At 38.3% G+C, this 17,309-nt stretch overlaps 1 protein-coding gene across 1 annotated transcript; it reads right to left on the reverse strand.

The window, feature by feature from the left end:
- Nucleotides 1-1,635: 1,635 nt before the first annotated feature.
- Nucleotides 1,636-3,641, reverse strand: LOC121982544 (cinnamoyl-CoA reductase 1-like). Its single transcript, XM_042535694.1, has 5 exons — nt 3,246-3,641; nt 3,024-3,181; nt 2,592-2,780; nt 2,097-2,431; nt 1,636-1,993 (listed from the first exon to the last, which is right to left on the reverse strand). Exons 1-5 carry the CDS (start codon nt 3,577-3,579, stop codon nt 1,873-1,875), a joined length of 1,137 nt encoding a protein of 378 aa, XP_042391628.1. The 5' UTR covers nt 3,580-3,641; the 3' UTR covers nt 1,636-1,872.
- Nucleotides 3,642-17,309: the final 13,668 nt, after the last annotated feature.

Below are 17,309 nucleotides of genomic sequence, written 5' to 3' on the forward strand. Positions count from 1 at the left end.
CCTTTTACGAAGGGGCTAAGTCGAGATCAAGTATACTGCTCATCAAGAGGAATGAGATTAAAAATCTACAACTAAAAACGATTATAGCAGTAACCCAACCTTGTTGACTGGAGATCCCAAGATCTTGGTTCAATATGACAACGAAGTTACAGAAGTTGTGTTACAGCACACGAGATATATTATCATTATCTCTATCTCAATCCTAGGATGAACTTGTGTTGTCCTATCACATGTAGTGAGGTTAAGCTTATGCTTTTAATCACTTCTATACCTTTATAAGGTGGAGTATGATAGGATACTCTTGATAGAAGTGTCACCTATGTGAGTGTGAAAACTTGATCGTTTCAATAAAACACTCATGAATCCAAGATGGTATCCATGGCCAAAACGGAACCAACCATGAGAACCCAAAGTAAGTGAGATAAATCTTTGTGTGAATGTTATTGTCTTAGTATACACAAACAACTGAGTAATTCAAGACATCACGCTCACTACGCAGCCTAGTATGCTCGATAGCATTCCACTACGGAAGGTTCAAAGCCACAAGTTACCTCTCCCGATGCATTGACTTATCGATTGAACTCTTCTTAGGTGATAATATGCATGCATTATTTTCCATTTATGTGGGGGATTATTAGAAATTATAAATGAAAAAATAATCAAAAAGGTTTAAATGCCTTTTGGATGATTAAAGGGTGCATCTAATGAAGAGATAGTATGCCTCTTGGGAAAGGATGCGATCTACATCACCCATTTTGAAATGGATGGATGAGATCTAATTGAACCAAGAGGTTCTTATACCCTTTCATATGTATAAATAAAGTCTCTCACATACTCATTCATTCACTCACTTCCTTCCAAGCAAAGCAAGCATTGCATTCTTGCATTGGAGAGTTCATGCAAGAAGCTTCCTCGGTTTGGAGGTCTTACGATTTGCAGTGCTGCTATCGCAAGATAAAAGTCGTTGTATCTTTGGCGACGATTGCCGTATTTCGTGAGCACCGTGTGCGGGACAAATTCGTCTTAAAGAGATAAAGTCTAACTCTAGTCTCGACTTAGTCGAAAACGGTGGTATACCATCATTATGCCTGCATTCAGTTTGCATTTGCAATAAAAGACCCAACAATTATTAGATATAATAATTTTTTATTTTGAATCTTCACCAATATCAAAATACCGATTTAATTAGCTATGATTTCAGCACCAACAACTCTATGAATTTCTTAAGAGCATTTGATTTGATTTTTATTTTTTTTAAAAAATATATATATATTTTTTTCTTTTCTTAGAAAATTATTTTTATACATTCTCTAATTTTTTTTATAAAATGTCAAACATTGTTTCTCTTTTTCTCATAAAATGAAAATTTAAAAAAATAACCAAATCAAACGGCTAATTTTTGTATGATATGGTTCGTAGCAGCCCAATGTCTATCCATTGAGCTTATCTTTTAGTATCCGGGTTAAAAGTTATTATTTTATTCAAATATTTATAATTTAGATAATCATTTTAGAAGCTACAATGACCATTGATTTAAAATAGTAAATTTTAAAAATCTTAAAACTTTTAGCCCGGAGAAGAGAAGAAGAGTTCTGTTTTTACACTCAAGAAGGACTTTCATAAATCAACCCTTTGTTGCTCAGACAATCTTCAATATTAATTCCTTATACTCTAGAAAAAAAATAATTTATAACAATACACTCATAAAATAACTCATCTGTAATTTTATTCGACCAATTAATTATCGAAACTTCTTTTGCTCCAACAATTTAAATCGGCTTGAGACAAATACTTCATTGGCGACAGAAATTTGACAATGTAATTCCACAGTATACCCATCTGCTAAACCGACTTCACTGTTGCAGAGTAAATTTAATCCATCGTTAACCTGTTCAGCTCCTGCTCATCCACTTGTCTCCCTGGATCGAAGTCCATCAACACTTTGTTTAGCTTCTTGTTCTGGATATGCTGCTCTTCTACCTTCAACTCGTAGCTGTAAATCGTTTCACAATTCAAGCAGTGTCTAAATCGCTGCACTGCATTGAGCAAGATCCGAAGAAAATGGATGAAGAAACAGGGTGGGAAGAAGAGCTAACCATGCAGGGGGGTGAACAACGTCAGGGGAGAGCATCTCGGCTAGTTTGGTGGCGTCGGGTGGCCGGCGAATCACATTGTTGAAGCAGAGGTAGCGCCCGTAAGCCTCTGCGCTCTCGTACACAGCCACGTGGGCGTCGACGAGGAAGTCAACGTCCACCGTGACGAGGACGCCGGCGTGGTACATCTCCATCGCGCCTTTCAAGTAAGAGCTGTTCGCGGAGAGCTCCGGCACCATCACCAGCCCGGCGTTGATGGAGATCATGTCCACGCCTCTGTCCATCGCCAACGCCCAGGCTGTCTTCTCCGCCAGCGTCTTCGCCACCGCGTGCCAAAGCTATCGCAAATAACATTTTGGTCAAACAGTTGTCGGCCACCACATTGATTGAGGCAATGTTCTAGAAGATGTAATGGAAATGAAGCATTCAAACCAAAAGGGAAGGTTGGGAATTGGTTGGCCTACAGTTGACCAATCCATTGGATCCCTAATCAATTACTTTGTTTTTTCTGCAGAAGGAAGGTTCACTCCATTCTCTCTCGTCGAATTCCACGGCCAGCTCCCGGTGTTCTTGCCAAACCACGGCGGTCACCGAGGAGGTGAAAACCACCCGCTCCATGGTTTCCACCTGAGCACATGCTTCCACCGCGTTGTGTGCAGCTCTCACCTCCACGTCCACCACCAAATCCTGCACCACAGATTAAAAATTTAGGAAATCGCTCTGTTTGGTAACCAATTCCTCTGCTTCCGTGATACAAGAAAAAGTAATCGCCCAAATTTCTAGGAGTTATTGCACAATCAAGGCATGTGCAGTGGGATCTTGGTGGATAGTTGCTGCATTCAATTAGCCCAGCTCATGACAGGGCGGCAATGGATGGCCTCCCCAAAGTCCTGGAATCTAAAGGAAGGAGAAAAAAAAATAGAAGCTTACATCATACGGCTCTTCCTGAGGTGGGTCGAAGGCGTAGAAGAGCCCTGAGCAGCCGCGGACGGCGTCGACGATGCTGTGGTAATCGAAGGGGTCGGCATCGAAGAGGCGAAGCCGCCGGTTCTCGGCCGATAGCCTCTCCAAGGTCGCTCTATGTTTGCCTGCGACCAAAGAGATCGTCAAAAACCACTCCTGAGCGAAGCAGGATAAGACGCTTGCGTTTACCACGGCTGTAACCGGCGGCGTGAACTGTGTAACCTCTCTGCAGGAGTCTGATGACGAGGGAGACGCCGAGGCGGGATGAAGCGTCCATGACGCAGACCGCGTTGCGATCGCGGTGGACAAAGGCCGGCGCCATCACGGAATAAAGAGGCAAGGGCTGTAATTTGGTATTGGCAAAGAATTTGATTAAACATTCAAGAAACCAAAAGACGAGAAGAAGAAAGGGAAGGAGAGAGTGAGAGACGAGAGAAGGCGAGGTGAGTAAGGAAGAAGTAGCATTCGAAGGGCGTGAGAGAATTAAGGAGGTAGTTGCCAGAAAGGAAGAGCAATCGCACATTAATTGAAGCAGAGGGGAAGGGGGGAGAAGGAGAGTTTGGTAAGAACCTGGTAGCTACCATCGAGTCAATGCATCTGTCAGTCTTGATGATTTAATAAAATGTGGAGTTTTGTGAAAAATGGACCGGCCGGAATCTCCTTTCGACAAGCATGATTGGCTAAGAAGGAAAATGACGTACGGTAATACGTATTGTCTATGGGGTAATTAAAAGATACAAAAAGAGTCATCATAAATTAATATTAAAATTATTAGATTTGATTAGGTAATTTAATTCAATTACTTAATTTTGATGATTCTTTTTACGCTAATTTATCAAATAATGTAGGTAGAAATCTAAATTTATTAAAAAAATACATATATTATTTATCAAATAACGCACTTTGTTAAATGTATTTAATATTTTACTCTTCACAATTTGAGTTTTTCTTCCGTTTTTCTTTTCCACTATATTTCTCTCTTCTCTCTCTTCTCTTTTTTTTATCGACAGAACATATGAATAACATTAGTCTATCTTTTAATAACATTTTAATATATTTAAAAAAGTAAAAATAAACAATGAATAATATATTTAAACTCCTTACAATTTCATAAATCCACTAGAACTAAAATAAATGTAATCGGAAAGCTCTAGGTCGATAAGTGGGTTTCGGTCAAAACCCACAGATGGACCTAAAGAGCTCCGATTGCACTCATTTCAATTTCTATGGATTTCTAAAATTGCAAGGAGTTCAAATATGGTGTCAATTATTTATTTTGACTTTTCAGAGATATTAACATGCTAAATTAAAGAATCATCAAAAACACCCACGTTGGGCCTGATATGAAATCATATCAGGCCGAACGTGGGTTTTTTTGTTGATTATTTGATTTGATATATTAACATCTATAAAAAGACGAAATAAATAATGAACATCATATTTAAACTCCTTGCAATATCAGAAATTCATAGGAACAGAAATGGGTGTAATCGGAGCTCCCTAAGTCCATCAGTGGGTTTCGGTCAAAACTCATTGATGGACCTAGAGAGCTCCGATTGCACTTATTTCAATTCCTATGGATTTCTGATGTTGCAAGGAGTTCAAATATGGTGTCCATTATTTTTTTGGCATTTCATAGATGTTAATATATAAAATCAAAGAATAGTCAAAAAAAGCCCACGTTGGGCCTGATATGATTCCATATCAGGCCCACGTTGGCCCTGATATGAGTCCATATCAGGCCCACGTTGGCCCTGATATACGTCCATATCAGGCCCATCGTGGTTTTTTTTGCTGATTCTTTGATTTTATATATTAATATCTATAAAAAGATGAAATAAATAATGAACATCATATTTGAACTCCTTGCAATATCATAAATCCATAGGAACTGAAATGGGTGCAATCGGAGCTCCCTAGGTCCATAAGTGGGTTTTGACCGAAACCCACTGAAAGACATAAGGAGCTCCGATTGCACTTATTTCAGTTCCTATGGATTTATGATATTGCAAGGAGTTCAAATATGGTGTCCATTATTTATTTTGGCGTTTCATAGATGTTAATATATCAAATCAAAGAATCGTCAAAAAAGTCCACATTGGGCCCGATATGAAATCATATCAGGCCCAACATGGACCTAATATGAAATCATATCAGGCCCAACTTTCATCAATGCTGGAGAAGTTATATGTATGGGAAAACAATGAAGTCAGCCATGTAAATATGAAAGTTATCATCAGAACATGAAAACAGACAGCTTTCAAAAGCTTGTTTCTCCCTAAACCTAAAACGAATGTCATTGGCATGCACACACAGGGACATAGAGGTAGATCATAGGTGAGAGAATGGCTAAGAATACTTGATTTCAAACTCCATAGCACAGTGCCTCTGAGAAGATAAAATTCAAGTGATACACAAGATTTAGAAAATATTGTTAGAGTGTATACTAAAAGCCTAGCTTTTATAAACATTTATTTTTGAAATAAAAGAATCGCATTGGTCAAATGTCTATATTTGTTGAATATAGTTGTTCAATTAATTTATAAAGTAGATAACATGGTGTGTGGTGTCACACACAGAAGATCATGTTATCAGCTCTTTATAAATTATAAATAGTTGCTCACGACTAAGATGGAAAGGAACAAACCATTAGTATAAGTCGTAGTGTAATTAGGTATTAGTTTATCTTGACTAATAAATTACACTAGTACACTCTAAGTGTATTGAGTAGGACCATTTTAGGTAAGTTCTTTTTGTACTGACTTAATAAAAGAACTAGACCTTAGTTATTATGGAAGTATGTACTCTTAATCCTAATATAATAACAAGCATATATATTTAGTATCTATTTCTTTAACTTATCAAATGGTGAGATTTAGCTTGATAAATCAATAGGCCCGATAAGTTGGGAAATGATATTACTTATAGTGTGTGTTGTTGATTATAGAAGGAAACTGTGCCCTAGTTATCTAAGTTGAGAATGCCCCCAAGAGGAGCTCATAAGGATTGTCATGTTAAACCCTGCAGGTGGACTTAGTCCGACATGACAATAGGGTTGAGTGGTACTACTCTTGGAGCTAGATATTAATTAAGTGAGTTGTCAGTAACTTACTTAATTAGTGGGCATTCGTAATCTTAAACACAGGGAGATCAACACACTCATGATAAGAAGAAGCCCATAATGTACTTTGGGATTGGTGTGGTAGTGCGATAATAACTCTCTAGTGGAATGAATTATTATCGATGAACTTGAGTTGTGTGTTCGGGGCGAACATAGGATACTCAAGCTCATCGGAAGGCCAAAATCAATTTCTCCTCTAGGTCCTTGTCGTAGCCTCATTAAACACTTAAGTTCATTCAAAGAAAGGCTCATCTTGGTGTCCAAGAAGGGGGTCGGTCCATTGCTTGGTGACTAAGCAATGGTCGACCACATCTCCTCTTAAAGGGTCGGCCCTTTGCTTGGTGCCCAAGCATGTAGGGGCCGGCCACAATAATTCAAACAAGGATGGGTGTTTTGAATTTTTAAAATCTTCTCTTTGTAGAAAACTACAAGTTTTAAAAGAGATATTTTAAATTTAAAAACTTTCCTTATTTGAATTAGGCCACATGTTTTAAAAGAAAGTTTAAAAATTTTAAAACTTTCCTTTTTTAACCATCCTCATGGTTTAAGAAAAAAAAAGGAAGAGAAGTTTTAAAATTTGAATTTTCTATCACCATGTTAAAAAAGGAAATTTTATAAGAGAAGTTTTAAATTTTAAAACATAGTTTTAATTTTTAAAATTTTCCTTTTTTAACTCCTACTTTAGGAAATTAGAAGAGAGCTTGTAAAATTTTATAAGGGCTTATAAAATTTTATAAAAAATTATTATTCTTTTTCCTTGATAAGGTGGCCGGCCACCTTGCTTGGTGCCCAAGCAAGGGGTCGACCAATAGGATTAAAGTCAATCAATGATTGGTGATTAATTTAATCAAGAGGTAAGAAAAGGAAAAATAAAAAGGGAAAAGGAAAACTAGAGGAAGATTTTAATTTTTGTAAAAAGTCTTTCCTTATTTGCCTTGGGCAAGTAATATAAAAGAAGGGGGAGGGGAGGCCTCATGATACAACAATTCTTATTCTCTTACTTGGAGATCTTGGTGTGGTTGGCTCCTCTCTCCCTCTCCTTTCCCTTGCTCTCTTTTCATTGGTGGTGGTGATGGTCGAATATTAGAGGAGGAAGAAGAAAGCTCTTTGGGTGGTGTTCATCTTGGAGGATCGTCGCCCACACGACGTCCAAGGCGAGGCGAGAAATACGGCAGAAGATCTCGAGGTCATTAACATACAAAGAGAAGGTATAACTAGTAATTTTCTTCCGCATCATACTATTTATTTTTCTTTGTATGAATTCCAAACACAAGAGGCATTACATCTAGTTTTTCGAATTAGTAATTCGTGTTTGTGTTTTCTTTGTTTTTCGAATTTGTGATTCGATTGTTCTTTTTGGTTAATCCTAGAGTTGTTTAAGAAAATTAAATATTAGTTTTCCTTAAAAGGCTTTGTCTAGGCGGTGGTGGTTGCTCCCATATCCAAGAAGGTCATGTGCCTCGCCATACAGTCTTGGAAGTCAATTTTAGAAATTAATATTTAATGGAATTAATAACATAGGTGGATTTGGATCAATAGTGTTAAGTTCCGCTTGCTATCCAAATATAAACCATCAAGAACAGATAAGTTAAATTTGGAATTAATGATGTTAAGTTCCGTCTGCGATTCCTAATTTAACTTCTAAATAACACAATAGGTTGTTTAGGAAAGGTTCTATACTTGTACAAATTTTTGTACAGCGGAGCCGGTACGATCTTCCTAGGACCAACCAACAAATATCATATTAAGAAACTAGACCTTCTGACTGTAGTATCATCATTTTTTGCTAAATTGTCTATAATTTGCACTAGTCCTAAAAATTAGGTTAATGTAGCAGTCAATAGAACCATTAACAAAATAAATACCTATGATGATCAACTAATTCTGGGTGGACCTATAAAATTTCTCTAGCGTTGATGAAAGTTGGGCCTGATATGATTTCATATCAGGCGTATGTGGATCTTAATCTCATTCTTGAAAATGGTCGCTCTAATGTAATTAGCTATTGGGGGTTCTATTCTGATATCTAGTTAGTCAGAGACTCAGGCATCTGTTGGTGCTTATGCAATATTGAAGTATATAATTATTTAGTTAAAGTCATATGTTGATATTCACACTTAAAGGGTGAGGCTGTATGTGTAGGACCGTTAGATTCGATAGAGGGGGGGGGGGGGTGAATATCGATTCGAAAAAGACGAGTATAAACGCAGCGGAAAAGTAAAATAGACACAGTTGTTTTACTTCGTTCGGAGCCTGTGACGACTCCTACTCGAAGGCCCGTGGTCCTTGACCACTTTCGTTGGGCAATCACTAGCAATTCGAAATAATGATTACAAAAGAACCGTACAGTGAATGCTAATGAAAACTAAAAACAAAATACCGACAAGAAGGGAAAAGAATGGAGCGTAGTGTCGGAGCTTTGTTGGCGTCGCACTGAATGTTGAGCAGCAAGACCAGCAGTAGAAGAATTCTCAGCTTAATTGATTGATTCTGAAGCTCCTGCCTGGGGCTTCTTTTATATGCTGTTCCAGGCGCCTGGATCCCTTCCGGGCGCCTGGAATGTGACGTAACTGCACAAACCATGATGCTCCACGTGGCGACGACTCGGCTGGATAGAATTCGCCTTCCGGGCGCCCGGCTCCCTTGCGGGCGCCCGGACCTCCGGGCGCCCGGACCACCTTGTTCCAGAAAACTCCTTTTTCCTGCAAAACAAAGTTAGTCCGAGGCAAATGTATATCCTGTAACACAAATTGTTAGCACAGTTAAAGTTCAACAGATGGATAAAGAAAGTATGACTTAGATTCCGTCTTTCCGAGACCGGAATCTAGTCACGATCTCGACTTAGACATCCGAAATGGATCTAAGCCGGATCGACGCCTAATGTTCCCTTCCCGGGAACGCTTCCTCACAGTCACTCCCTTCCAGTGACTTACCTCACTTACCTGCCAGACGTCCGGTCAGCCCGTCGACCCGTCTGGACTTCTCGCCAAGCGTCCGGTCAGCCCGTCGACCCGCTTGGACTTCTCGCCAGCTATCCGGTCAGCCCGTCGACCTAGCTGGACTTCTCGCCAAGCGTCCGGTCAGCCCGTCGACCCGCTTGGACTTCTCGCCAGCTATCCGGTCAGCCCGTCGACCTAGCTGGACTTCTCCTGCACACTCGATCAAAGTGTCAGACAACAACAAGACTAACTTAACCTATTTGTCATTCATCAAAACCTAGGTTAAATCGTTAGTGCTAGCCGCACCAACAATCTCCCCCTTTTTGATGGAATGACAACCTGGTTAAGTTAGTGAAAGCATATGCAAGAAACAACATGCATTTGTGTGGTTTTAAAGTTAGTTTGTGTTTTCAAATTGGTTTAGCTAACTTAACCACCTAACCCTCCTCCCCCTTTGGCATTCATCAAAAAATGAACAAAGGTAAATAATCATAGTGAAGAGTTACTGAAACAGGTAATCAAATTTTGAAAGATAAAATTTCAATTTTTAACACCAAGTTAAAAAAATAGTCAAGTTGACTTGGGGGAGACAGGTTGAGTTTTGAAAAATATAAATTTAAGGTTAATCAAGTTTAACTCTCAAGCGTGTGATAATTTTCAAAATAGGTTTTTCAAATTTACTCTTTATGTTTAAGTAACATCTACTTTTCAAATAGGTAAAATTTTCAACTTCGATTTTTCAAAACAGAGCAAAAATTAAATAATTTTTCAAGAAATAAAATTTTTGCCAAAATTAATTTTTAAGGCTAATTTGATAAAGGCTAAATTTGGAAATAGTTAATTTTTCAAATCAGGTTTGAAAATTGGGTGGGATTAAACTTTCACATTTTTCAAATACTTAGTTAAATTTAAATTTCGTAAATCAATGTTCAAACATAGGTTAGGTTTTAAAAGGCATTTTTCAAACACACAAAATTTGAGTTTATTCTCCCCCTGAACTTGATATTTAACTTTAACTAGCTGTTTAACCAATTAGGTACTAACTAGCTATCAGAGGATAGTAGCTTTCACATGGTTAGTCAGATTAAGTTGATTACAAGCAGTCAGTTTTTTTTACTTGACTAATTAACTTTAATCTGATTAATATCTGAGTTGTATTAAACGTCCAGACTTATGTTGATGCACTGAAATAAGCATCTTAAATCCAGACAGTTGGCCTATGCATCTCACCCCTTTCTATGTTTGTCAAACACAAGCAAGGTAAACCTAGGGTGTTGGTGAGATGCTCAAAAACTAGTCCTATGGGTACATGCTTTCTAAGGATTCAAAACTAGTCTAAGGCCAAAACTATTTTTGAAAATCTAAAAATGGTAAGTTTTTGAAAACATACAGTTTTAACTTATAAGTTAAAAGACTAGTTTTTAGAAAAATTATAGTTTACCGAGATAAAACATAATCAATGTAGGTCTGAAATATCACTGGATAAATCCAAAATATTTTACAAGTAGTGTAGCTACAGAAGTAGGTCATCACTAAAGCTACTGAGATGATGAAGGGGGTGGTCCAGATCCCAAGGATCGAAGAAGTGCCATCAGCTCAGTGTGTCGGGTGTCTCCGGCAGCTCGTAACTCGGCAACCTCTCGCCGTATGTCCCGATGAAAATCAGAGTTCTCCTGCTGGAGACTCGCCATAGCTCTCTCTAGTCCGGTCATACGGTCGGCTAGAGTGCGGGGAGCGTGTCGTGGTGCTCGAGCTGGGGGTGGTGGTGGAGCCGGTGCGGCTTCCTCTGGAAATAGTGCGAGCATGAACTCGTCCACCTGTGCGTCTGGATCGGGCTGGTGCTGTGCCCCCCTCCGCCAAGACATAGTCCCGTCATCTCTATCTATATGGATGCCGGCTAGGGAGAAGTTCCGAGCGGCTATAACATCGAACTCGGTCATATGGGCAACGTCTCCCCTAGTGACATCAATGTGCAACGAGGACATATAGGCTGTCACAATGTGACCAAATGGTATATGGACTCGACTGTCGGTCACAAATCCAGCTGAATAGATGATGGTGGAGAAGATATGGAGGCTGATGTCAATGTCTAACCTATGAATCAGGGCATAAAGTAAGAAAGAATGGAATGGGCGCATCACAGCGATGTCCCGAGTAGTCAGTGGTAAAATGCAAAGGACGACAACCCTATAAAGAGCATAGTCCTGCACTCGAAGTTCTACTGACCTAAACTGTGTCACAGTGGGATCTCTCTCTCCTCCGAAAAAATACGAATAAATCGTATCGAGAGTAATATGTGAGTAGGGATCTTCGAACGGTAGATCCCTCGGAGGATAGCACAAAAAGGAGCAAGTAGATGGACGCAACTCTAAAAACTCTCGGATAGTCGTAGGGGAAAATACGATATCCGTGCCTGCTGCCCTAGTGGTATAGGTGAAATCGTCTACTTTTACTAGGTTATTGCAAAATTCGGCACACAGACTTATGTTTATTGGACTGGTACATTCGACAAGGTTCGTTAAGTTATAGTGGCCTATAACCTCTAAAGCAGAGGGACATGACCTTAAAAAGAACGATCTATCTATGCAGGTAGTCCTAATGGCCTTATAAATGGTGGATTCAAACTTAATCCTAAGTTCGTCTGTGGGAAACCTAGGGTCTGTACTAGTATTGGAGGGTCCAGCACCAGTATTTGTTCGTTTCCTACTGTATATAAATAAAAGAATATTCTAAGAAAAAATTGAGAAGACAAATTCTAATAAGATTTTAGAGAGGGGAAGTATTTTATTTACCGAGGAGCCATCGAAAAATATAGATTTGACGACCTCGGTTGAATCGCAACAGCGTCTTCACCGCAAGAAAATTTTGATTTAGAGTACTTTCGCACTAAGGTTCAAAGTGAACCTTGGCAAAAGTGAGAGTGAGTGGTGCAAAGATTGGGGGCGCCTGCTGCCCCTTATTTATAGGGGACTCCGGGCGCCCAGATCCCTTCCGGGCGCCCGGGGTTGATTTAGGGCGGGGCGCCCGGATCCCCATCCGGGCGCCCCGGAGGGGAATACCAAGGGCGCCCGCCCCTGGTTTTTCACTGCATTTTTATTTTTTTTATTTTTTTTATTTTTTTTTGTGTTAGAGTTTTAGGTTTTGGAGTTAAGTTTTAAGATTTTGAAATTAAATATTTTGAAACTGAATTTTAAAAAAGTTGAAATTAAACTTAAAATTTTGAAATTAATTTTTTTTTAAGTTTAAAATTAAAATTTTGAATTTAATTTTTTTAATAAAATTAAAATTTTGAAAATAATTTTAAAGTTTAAAATTAAAATTTTGAAAATAATTTTAAAGTTTAAAATTAAAATTTTGAAAATAATTTTTGAGTTTAAAATTAAAATTTTGAAAATAATTTTTGAGTTTAAAATTAAAATTTTGAAAATAATTTTTAAGTTTAAAATTAAAATTTTGAAAATAATTTTTAAGTTTAAAATTAAAATTTTGAAAATAATTTTTAAGTTTAAAATTAAAATTTTGAAATTAATTTTTAAGTTTAAAATTAAAATTTTGAAATTAGTTTTTAAGTTTAAAATTAAAATTTTGAAATTAGTTTTTAAGTTTAAAATTAAAATTTTGAAATTAATTTTTAAGTTTAAAATTAAAATTTTGAAATTAATTTTTAAGTTTAAAATTAAAATTTTGAAATTAATTTTTAAGTTTAAAATTTTAAAATTAATTTTTAAGCCTTATTCATCTCACCCGATCTATATTATCAATTAGGGAATCCTATGATTTTGTGAGATGAAATTGGTTTGATTACAGAGTTTTGGTTTAACTTGTGTTAGATTCAGACTTAGCTTTAGTTTCCACAAATAGGCATTTTTCGGATAAACTTCTAAGCTTGGTGAGTCACAAGGACATCATTAGAAATAACCAACCTTTCGAGGTTTTCCGAATAGTCCTATCCACGGAACTTAGTACTAAATCTTGGTCTAACTGGTTAGGATTCGTTTAAGGGTAGCTTCGGTCAGTTCCACTTGGCCAAATGCACCAGATCGAAACCATATCTTTCTAGACATGCGATGCCCAAGTTTCCCTAACGTACTATCATCCAAAAATTTCACCAATACCATGATTCAAGTTAAACCTGGTCTCTAATTCTAATTGCCCTGCCGGGTTTGTTAGTTTTGGATTACTCTGTCGGGTAAGTTAGTTTTGGAGGTGCCAGCTATTCTGGAGCCTCCTCCTGAATTATTGGCCATTAATTTAAGTTTTAATTTTAGGCTTGTGTCGATTCTTTTTATAGTTATAGTTAACTTGGTGATAATTTTGTTGTTTTTTAAACTGTTTAGATTTTGAATTTGATTTAGGTTTGTGTTTTGGATTTTGGTTTGGTTTATTTAATTTTATATAATGTATTTTTTCTTTAGGTATATAATATTGATTAAGTCCTACTTGCGTGGTTAGACACGCTTTCGGAACCCAAGCTAGATTGGTTGACTTGTATTGGGTTATTAATGATTTGAAGGTTTTATTTGAATTCGACTTATATCCTAGTCGGGTTTTATTATAACATGCTTTTTGATTATTTAGGATTAAGTCTAAATTTTTTGATCTTGTTGTGAATTTTTCTAACATTTCCTTTAAATTGTTTATTTCATTTTTTAATGATAAATTCTCCTCCTCAAGTGTTAGATCTTGAGTTGGATTTGAATTTTTTAATTGTTCCTTGAGGTTTTGATTTTCCTCAAGAAGTAATTTGTTTTCATTTTCTACTTTGGTTAATTTACTATTTAAACAAGAAATGATTCTAAAAAACTTTTTGTTTAAATTAAAATATACCTCATTCGAGCCTTCGGAAACGAGTACGGACTCGTGGCTTGTTTCGGGTTCAGACCCGTCTTCATCTTCCGACTCATTTTCAGTTTCGGCTTCGCGAGCCATCAGTGCGAGGTGGCTCTGATGTTTCTGCTCTTCTTCCTCTGATTCGTCCGAGGAGTCGTCCCACGTTGCTTTGAGTGCTTTCCTTTTTGTTGGCTTTGGTTTGTCGAACTTTAGTTTTGGGCATTCGTTCTTGTAATGTCCCTTTTTGTTGCAGCCGTAGCAAGTCACGTTCTTTTGTTCTGAGGGAGAGCTGATCTTTTGAAGATCCTTTTTTCTTCTTTCTCCTGGTGAACATTTTTCTTACCAAGTTCACCAGGTGTTCTTCGTTTTCAGAGTCTTGGTCAGATTCTTCTTCAAATTCAGGCTTGCTTTTCTTTTCTTTGGAGGACCCTGCAAATAGAGCTATACCTTTCTCGGCTCCAGCATTAATTTGTTCGTGTAATTCTAATTCACAGAAAAGCTCATCTAATTTTAAGTTAGAAAGATTCTTAGAGATTTTGTAGGCATCCACTATTGATGCCCACAAACTATTACGTGGAAAGGCGTTTAATGCGTACCTTATTAAGTCTCTGTTCTCCATCTGGTGGCCTATTGCATGAAGCTCGTTGAGGATGTCCTTGATCCTCGCGTGTAGTTGATTCGCCGTTTCACCTTCCTGCATTTTTATATTAAAAATTTTATTTAAGAGGAGGTCTCGTTTTGTTACCTTGGCGTCGCTCGTTCCCTCGTGTAGCTCGATCAACTTGTCCCATAGCTCTTTAGCGTTTTTGTGTGGACCGACTCTGTTTAGTTCTTCTCTTGTCAATCCGCATTGTAGAGTGTTGATCGTCTTATTTTCTGTTGATGCTTTTTTCTTGAGATCTGTTGTCCAGTCTTCAGGATCTACTAGATTGCCGGCGTTGTCCACTGGAATTTTGTAGGGTCTCGTAATGCTCATCCACTGGTCGAAGTCTGTTTTGAGGTAGACCTCCATGCGCTTCTTCCAGTACCGGAAGTCGTCCCCGTTAAAGAGTGGAGGTGGCACCGTGCTAAATCCTTCTTGTTGGGACATTCTGTGCACAGGTAAATAATCGAAAAAAATATCCCAAGACTTGGTCTTGGATTAGAAGTGCGGGAAGAGAAAAATAGTAAAATAAATCTAGATTGATATTGCAAAAAAAATGATAAACAAGTTTTGAGTGTAAAACTGAAAACAAAAAAAATCACCCTTAGTCTGATTGGTGGTTGCACCAAATCAGAGCGGTACCTGCTCTGATACCACTTATAGGACCGTTAGATTCGATAGAGGGGGGGTGAATATCGATTCGAAAAAGACGAGTATAAACGCAGCGGAAAAGTAAAATAGACACAGTTGTTTTACTTCGTTCGGAGCCTGTGATGACTCCTACTCGAAGGCCCGTGGTCCTTGACCACTTTCGTTGGGCAATCACTAGCAATTCGAAATAATGATTACAAAAGAACCGTACAGTTAATGCTAATGAAAACTAAAAACAAAATACCGACAAGAAGGGAAAAGAATGGAGCGTAGTGTCGGAGCTTTGTTGGCGTCGCACTGAACGTTGAGCAGCAAGACCAGCTGTAGAAGAATTCTCAGCTTAATTGATTGATTCTGAAGCTCCTGCCTGGGGCTTCTTTTATATGCTGTTCCAGGCGCCTGGATCCCTTCCGGGCGCCTGGAATGTGACGTAACTGCACAAACCATGATGCTCCACGTGGCGACGACTCGGCTGGATAGAATTCGCCTTCCGGGCGCCCGGACCTCCGGGCGCCCGGATCCCCTCCGGGCGCCCGGACCACCTTGTTCCAGAAAACTCCTTTTTCCTGCAAAACAAAGTTAGTCCGAGGCAAATGTATATCCTGTAACACAAATTGTTAGCACAGTTAAAGTTCAACAGATGGATAAAGAAAGTATGACTTAGATTCTGTCTTTCTGAGACCGGAATCTAGTCACGATCTCGACTTAGACATCCGAAATGGATCTAAGCCGGATCGACGCCTAATGTCCCCTTCCCGGGAACGCGTCCTCACAGTCACTCCCCTCTAGTGACTTACCTCACTTACCTGCCAGACGTCCGGTCAGCCCGTCGACCCGTCTGGACTTCTCGCCAAGCGTCCGGTCAGCCCGTCGACCCGCTTGGACTTCTCGCCAGCTATCCTGTCAGCCCGTCGACCTAGCTGGACTTCTCGCCAAGTGTCCGGTCAGCCCGTCGATCTGCTTGGACTTCTCGCCAGCTATCCGGTCAGCCCGTCGACCTAGCTGGACTTCTCCTGCACACTCGATCAAAGTGTCAGACAACAACAAGACTAACTTAACCTATTTGTCATTCATCAAAACCTAGGTTAAATCGTTAGTGCTAGCCGCACCAACAGTATGAAAGAAACTTGCAGCAATTTGCTCTATTGCTGCATCCTGGATGATATAAAATTGTTAGTTATCATGTCACATATTGGCAGCAATTCACACTTAATTGTTAGTTTGGAAATGGATTTTGTATTCTATCATAAGTAAATGGTGGAAATGTTGCAAGTTTGTCTTGATGATATATAGGAATGAGGTTAATTATGACTTTATCCACTCCGAATTATTCTATACCTGGCATTAGATGTGCAACCCCCACTCAGAATTATTATTTTTATTGGAAAACATGGACTTCCATGTTCTGTTTATTTTCTATGGTATTATATGATATTTGAACGGTAAAGATCTTTGCTTTTGTCTTGCTTGTTGAACTTTTTCTAAAAATTTGATATATACACATGCTATACTTTTTGATGTTGTAAAGGATCTGTTGTCAAATGGTGATTAGTTAAATTGTATGAAACAAATGAATTCTGTAGTTACCTATAACACTTAACTATCCATTCGACTCTTCTCAGAGTTGACTTTGTGGCTAACTGCTTTTCCCATTTTTCAGCAGCCTGATTGTTTGGATGACTTGGCCTATGCAATTATGCGTGAGATAAGCAGACTCTCCTATAGAGTCTTAGAAGCTGATGTTACTCAAGCACGCAATCAGGTAGATCATTAAATCTGTGTTTCATTTTAATCATTTGAAACACTAGATAGTCATTCTATAAAGTATTTTTATAGTTCAGTATGTATTTCTTATATTAGGCTAAATCAGCCTTTAAATAATGGAATTCCGTGAAAAGTTTATTATCTTGTGATAAATGTATTGCAATACTGAAAAAACCAATACATTTTTGTAACTTCTGTTGAAAATTTCCCTTTTCGGCTTCCACAATGATTGATCCAATATACAGTTCAAAGTATGTTTTGCACTAATGTATCATAACTTGGCTTTCCAAGTTGGGACTGATATG

Source organism: Zingiber officinale, chromosome 5A (assembly GCF_018446385.1).
Source record: "Zingiber officinale cultivar Zhangliang chromosome 5A, Zo_v1.1, whole genome shotgun sequence".
NCBI lineage: Eukaryota > Viridiplantae > Streptophyta > Magnoliopsida > Zingiberales > Zingiberaceae > Zingiber > Zingiber officinale.

Excerpts from the sequence above, each read along its gene's own strand:
- LOC121982544 (XM_042535694.1), bottom strand. The coding sequence starts at position 3,579 with ATGTGCGATTGCTCTTCCTTTCTGGCAACTACCTCCTTAATTCTCTCA. Across the intron at positions 2,781-3,023 it reads CTCAGGAAGAGCCGTATGAT|GATTTGGTGGTGGACGTGGA; the intron begins GTAAGCTTCTAT and ends TCTGTGGTGCAG. Across the intron at positions 2,432-2,591 it reads CCTTCTGCAGAAAAAACAAA|CTTTGGCACGCGGTGGCGAA; the intron begins GTAATTGATTAG and ends TATTTGCGATAG.